Genomic DNA, 6,231 nt, shown 5'->3' on the forward strand with positions numbered 1-6,231 from the left:
CAATCGATTGTGCACTACACCAGGAACGGAACACAATGGCGAAGAATTGGAGGCCCATCCCCTTGCCCCCACAAAACAAGTCCGTGGAAGCATATTCCCTTTGCATGCCGCAACATCAGCGGCGATTGAATCAGGAAACGCCGCCAAGGGTGAGGATCTAACCATATATAATTGAATTTCTGTTTTACCCCTTTCTACCTTATAATCCTTAATTGTTTCTCCCCAAATTTGCAGAAACCCGCGAAGAGTCCTCGGTAGCGCGCGAAACACTGCCTTCGCTACTCTACCACGCCACTGCTGCCGATTCATCGTCCTCTCTCTGCCGTCAAACTTTTGCCTCTCATCCACAGTTCCTGAAACCCATACTCCCTCATCCAAGGTGTGTGAAATCCTAACCTCTGCTCCACCTCGCGCCTCTGTGTGGGTTGTCAATTTGCGCAGTTTCCATCCGTGCTTCTCCCACTGACGTCAAACGAGCCCATCCCCTCGATCGTGCGTAAAACCGTTACACCCTCCTTCACCGTGCTCCAATCTCATCCATCACTGCCTCTCTCCTGTCACTGGTTTGTTTCTCCACATTGATGTTTCCTTCTTGTTTTCATTCTTGTTTCAGAATAGTGAAAAGAAAATTGTCTATATCTTTCATTAATTGGGGGTAATTGCTGCTGTTTAAAGTTAGGGATTTCAAGGTATTACTTTTTTTATTTGATTGGTGCGTCTCTGTTTTCGTGTTCATTAGGACTGTAAAATTGCACTAAGCAGAGAAGCTCACACTCTGATCAAGGTTAATTTTCTTTCAACTTTGTCATTTGTTATGAGTATGATGATTTTGATTAATTATTATTGTTCTAGGTATTATCTTATACCCATTAATTGATTCTCCACAACCGACACGCTAGCTAGTTTCTCCAACAACAAGCATTGTAAGATTAAAGTACCAACAATATTTCGGTAAGAGACATACAATCAGTAGTTTGAATAATCCATTGTCTGTTTCATGTTTTGTGGCAGTAAATGATAAATTAGACCTGTTGTATCTCTGCTTATACATATCTAATGTTTAATTCTTATTGATTATTGGTCCCTTGCTCCAAACACAATTTGATTTTGGAGGTTGCCTCTTGTGCCAATAGAAAATAAATTTATTGGATGGACATGTATGTAATAATGTTGTATCTTTGTTGCATTAAATTCTTGAGTTTTAAAAATGGTGATGTATATAGTTTTAAGAACTTATACATAAATAAAATCTATATTATTATGAATAATTTTTATAACAAAGTAATTTTGGAACATTGAAGTAATTTTTGTCGGTGGTTAGGCACTGCACGGTATAAGCAATGTTTGACCTTGGTTGCCATGAAAAGGGGGCCATATTAGTAATGCACTTGTGCCATGCTTATACAGTGCTACTCTCTTAACTCTAAGCATATAATAACAGATGAAAAATGGCCAAAGGACTAAGGTGATAGTGTCCCAATTCTTATATATTAAGCTGTTTTATTAGTGTCTTTTTCTTTCTTTTCAATTGGTGAAGAGAAGATACTGTTAAAGTAATTAACATATGTGTCATGACGCATATTTGAAATGCTCATATACATGATGCATGGGCTTCACACATAGCTTGTGCCTTTCTTTCCTCTCATCCTGTACCATTAATTAATTCTTGTACTAGTGTTTTCAAGTTAAACATAAAGTGGGGCTTTTGTTAAATAAGTAGTTATTTATAACCCATCTTTAAATACTCTTTGTTAGCTAGTAAAGAAGATTACACTATTTTTTTTAATTAAACAAATATTATACTTTATGCCAATCATTTGAAGTTACGATTTATCTCTTATAACAAGTTAATTTTCATTAAACAGTAAAATCCTTATTTTTTTAATTAATGTGGCATTTTAAACTTTATCTCATGTATGGAAGATGTTAGATAGAAGTTTGTTAAAATCTTTGTGAATGCAATTTGCTTGATCCGTTGAATCTCTTTGAAGATTTAATCTATCATTGTACAATTTTAATTTTATCTTGCTGCCTAGTTCCTGAGATTTTATCAGAGTATTTGGTTTATTGTGTTTGCCTCATCAAAAATAATATGGAAACTTCTTGATTATACTTTCTGTATATTGTGAACCCGATCTTAATTTATGTTTTGTAGCATAAACATTTAAAGGAGAAATAAAAGAGCCTGATAGGACACTAAACATAGTGCTGAAAATTTATTACTCATCTTGACCATATAATTGTGATAAGGTTTTATGTGTCTAAATTGATAAGTATGTGTCTTGTCTTGTATCTTGTTTTGGTTAAAGTGTATAATTAGAAAAGTCAAGTATGATCCTTTTTGAATGCTGTCCATCTTATTAACTAAAGTAGTACCCTTGCTTAATGATGAGAGATAAAGGAAAAAAACTTGAAATTTATTAAATTTTGGTTAGGGGATGTGATATTTGAAATTAGTTACATACTAAAATCCAATTCAACAAAAGAAAGGTAGTACATATTTTGAAAACTTGCAAGCAATGTATTTTAGAGGGAGGGAAAAAAGACTCTGGTGAAAAAATGGAAGAAGTTGGTAAAGTTTTAAATCACTAATGCATTATGCATGTTATCATTTGATTGATGAATGAAATGTTAAAATGAAGAAGTATTTCTAAGTTCTAACTAACATCTTAATAGTGATCCTTTATCCCATTTTCTATTTGTTTGCTTGGTAACCGTTGACTGTTATGTACAATAAAATAGTACAGAATAGAGAAGTGAGTAAAGTAACTTGATTGAAGGCATGCATATGTGAATTTTGTTGGAGTGATGAATTTTTTCTTCTTGCCCTGTCTTTTTTATCCTTATTTTTTATGTTCATTTTCATTGAACCAATTATTTGCACTTACATGGTAGAAGATAGGACAGGGAAACTATAATATAATATTGTTAGAAGTATATCTAAAATCACATATCTACAATTTCAAGATTCTATTCTCTATCCATTATGACTGTTTAGTTATATTTTTGTTTTAATTATTTTTTTGAACCTAACTTTCATTCCTATTTTCTTTTTCATTTTTTAAGGAAGCTTTTATTTTCTTTGCATTTTTTGAACTTGGAACCAGCAATTCTTTCTCCTAGTAATTTTTTAGAAAGCACAGAATTTTGCAATGAGTAAGCAACCCCCCTAATATCTTTCGTGTGCCCCATGTTATTCGGGATGTATTGTAACTTTATTTCTATTTCCACTGAGTTATTCTGCTGCCCCCTACATGGTTTTCCTTGCAGTAAATTATCGAATATTACTCGTGTATTACTCTCGTATTTCATAATTGTGATATACTGTTATTGGTTCTCCTAGCACATAACCTATTTTTTTAAGGTTTTTATTTTATTTTATGTCTTTGTTTAGTGTTTATTTATTTGTTTGTGCTATCTCATTAAAGTAGACATTGATAAGAGCTGTATTAAAAAGCCACGAGGTAGTGCTGAATATAGAGACGGTGTGAATAGATTCCTTGATCTAGAGTCTATGTTCAACATGATTTAGAGTCTATGTTATATATTAATTTCTCGCATGCTATCCACAACGGATACATATAAGGTATTATATTTGGCTTATAGATTTCGATGGCACAATCAAGCTGGCAAGACTAAGAGTGAGGGAGGCTATGGAACGGCCTAACGGTAGAAAGATCGTGCTCAGGTTCAACAATGGAAAGCAAGCAATTGGAAACGAAACTGGACTGTTGAGTGGCGTGCTTGGTCTGCTAGGATCTGACTTTGGAAAATTTCCTATCTGTGAGGAAAGTTCGCGTAAGATTACCACTAAGGACAAGGTTTATAACGAATGTGTCAAGGTAAAAGTTTATATCCCCTTTGAAGTAAAAGTGCTTATTTTTACAATTTTTGACAAATTGTTATTATCTGTATAGCAAATTTTTCACTTTGATGAAGATAGCGAAGGAACTATCAAAAAAAATATTTTGAAAAGTATGCAAAAGTCTTGGAAGGAAACAAGGTTGAGGTTGTATAAGGCTTTTTACGAGCCAACATTCACGACTGAACAAAATATTGATCACCGTCCGCCGGAAATCGATCGAGAGCATTGGAGATGGTTCCTTGACTATCGCGCCAAAGTTGAGACGAAGGTAATCTAGTATATCATTGGTACACAACAATACAATTTATGTTGCACTGAGTCTTTTTAAATCAGTTTCTAATCGCTCTTTGTCTCTACTAGACCAATAGGAGAAGTGCAAGAAAAATGCGAAGAATCGATCAAAACAACTATATACCCACACTGGCAGTTCGAAAAGCTTTGCACAGCGGATGAAAGAATCAGAGGAAGCTGCTTGAACTGCAGGCAGAGCTGGAAGGCGAAAAGTTGAGGAAGGCGATGGAGGATGAGGCAGCAGTAGAGAAGAAAAAGATGAAGGTGATGGAGAGTGCTATGATTTATCTGTTTCAACAGCAAGGTGAGGAGCTACCACCAGACATCGCTGCAGGGATGCGTTTCGTGGAATGATAGAGTGAAAAATAGAATATTAGGATTGGAGATATTTTAGATTTAAGCAAACATTTTATTGAATTAGACTGAGCAACTCTTTGAAAAAGATTTATTTTCTTCGTATTTTGATGAATATATTATTTTGTTTGGCTTATATTTCAATTTTGAAAATATTCACTCTTAAAATAATAAAAAATATAAAAAGAATAAAAAAAATAATTCAATAATATTTTAAAAAAATTATGCGTGTTTTTTTGAAAAATCCAAATTTCTTTTTTTTTTATTTTTCTTAAATTAGCGGCAGTTTTAAACCGCCGTAATGTAGTTCAAAGATTATAAAATCTGTTACATCTGGTGGTGGTTGCAAACAGCCGGTAACTGTGGCCGAAACTATAGTACCATTTAGCGGCAGTTTTAAACTGCCGCTAAATGTGCGCAACTTGGACATATCGAGGTAAATCGCGGCGGTTTAAAAACTGCCGGAAAATATGAAGCAAATCGTGTCAGTTTCATTTGGCGACAGTTTTCTATTGGTATGCCGCGAAATTTTGATTTAGCAGCGGTTATACCAGCGGTTGCTGAAAACCATCGCCAAACCCCATCCCGGTGTCCATATCCATGGCGGTCCAGTTAGCCGCTGGCATTTGATTTTGCGGCGGTTTAAAACCACCGCTAATCAAGAAAAAACCGCCGCCAATTCGCGCCTTCCTTGTAGTGGTGTAACAATTCCAATCGATTGTGTTACACTATCCATCGTTGAATTTTGAAAAATATTCACTCTTAAAATAATAAAAAATATAAAAAGAATAAAAAAAATAATTCAATAATATTTTAAAAAAATTATGCGTGTTTTTTTGAAAAATCCAAATTTCTTTTTTTTTTATTTTTCTTAAATTAGCGGCAGTTTTAAACCGCCGTAATGTAGTTCAAAGATTATAAAATCTGTTACATCTGGTGGTGGTTGCAAACAGCCGGTAACTGTGGCCGAAACTATAGTACCATTTAGCGGCAGTTTTAAACTGCCGCTAAATGTGCGCAACTTGGACATATCGAGGTAAATCGCGGCGGTTTAAAAACTGCCGGAAAATATGAAGCAAATCGTGTCAGTTTCATTTGGCGACAGTTTTCTATTGGTATGCCGCGAAATTTTGATTTAGCAGCGGTTATACCAGCGGTTGCTGAAAACCATCGCCAAACCCCATCCCGGTGTCCATATCCATGGCGGTCCAGTTAGCCGCTGGCATTTGATTTTGCGGCGGTTTAAAACCACCGCTAATCAAGAAAAAACCGCCGCCAATTCGCGCCTTCCTTGTAGTGGTGTAACAATTCCAATCGATTGTGTTACACTATCCATCGTTGAATTTTGAGAAAACTCATTCTACCGTGATTGTGTAATACGTCCAATTGATTAAATTACCAACAATAAATAAATTAGACAAAATTTAAACAACAATTCATAAATATCATAAAATTAGCCATTTTATTATAAAATGATTAAATAATCCAAATGTTAAGAGTCCCTCAAATCGTTCACCATGTAACCTTCATTGATTTCGTTGAAAGGGTACCTCCAATAGACAAGAATAGATAATATACGGGATTCTTTTTTAGAAAATTGATAACGTGTAAAATTGAGAGTGTTATCATTGTTGATTTGTAACTGTCATTATGTGCAAAATTTATTATCTTGATTCACAATTAATTATATTTTTTTTATTTATTAACTTCTTTACTTTTTA

The 6,231-nt window shown here is 34.4% G+C and overlaps 1 protein-coding gene across 4 annotated transcripts; it reads left to right on the plus strand.

Moving 5' to 3' along the window:
* Positions 1–4,646, plus strand: LOC107639532. Of its 4 annotated transcripts, none has more exons than XR_001620217.2 (7): positions 2–149; positions 235–563; positions 740–784; positions 853–951; positions 3,607–3,842; positions 3,918–4,133; positions 4,226–4,646. XR_001620217.2 is itself a non-coding variant. In XM_021121316.1 (7 exons), the coding sequence occupies exons 5-7, from the start codon at positions 3,654–3,656 to the stop codon at positions 4,339–4,341; spliced, it is 513 nt and encodes a 170-aa protein (XP_020976975.1). In that variant the 5' UTR covers positions 2–149; positions 235–563; positions 740–784; positions 853–951; positions 3,607–3,653; the 3' UTR covers positions 4,342–4,646. The 4 variants fall into 4 exon arrangements, 3 of the variants coding, with proteins under 3 accessions (XP_020976977.1, XP_020976975.1, XP_020976976.1); XM_021121316.1 differs by having other exon boundaries at positions 4,234–4,646; XM_021121318.1 differs by lacking the exon at positions 853–951 and having other exon boundaries at positions 1–149; positions 4,234–4,646.

The sequence above is a fragment of the Arachis ipaensis genome, chromosome B04, assembly GCF_000816755.2.
Source record: "Arachis ipaensis cultivar K30076 chromosome B04, Araip1.1, whole genome shotgun sequence".
Lineage (NCBI taxonomy): Eukaryota > Viridiplantae > Streptophyta > Magnoliopsida > Fabales > Fabaceae > Arachis > Arachis ipaensis.

What these genes read in the sequence shown, in the direction of transcription:
- LOC107639532 (XM_021121318.1), top strand. Translation starts at nt 3,654, where the DNA reads ATGGAACGGCCTAACGGTAGAAAGATCGTGCTCAGGTTCAACAATGGA. An exon ending in TTTATAACGAATGTGTCAAG is followed by an intron (nt 3,843 to 3,917) that starts GTAAAAGTTTAT and finishes TTATCTGTATAG; the next exon opens with CAAATTTTTCACTTTGATGA. An exon ending in GCGCCAAAGTTGAGACGAAG is followed by an intron (nt 4,134 to 4,233) that starts GTAATCTAGTAT and finishes CTAGACCAATAG; the next exon opens with GAGAAGTGCAAGAAAAATGC.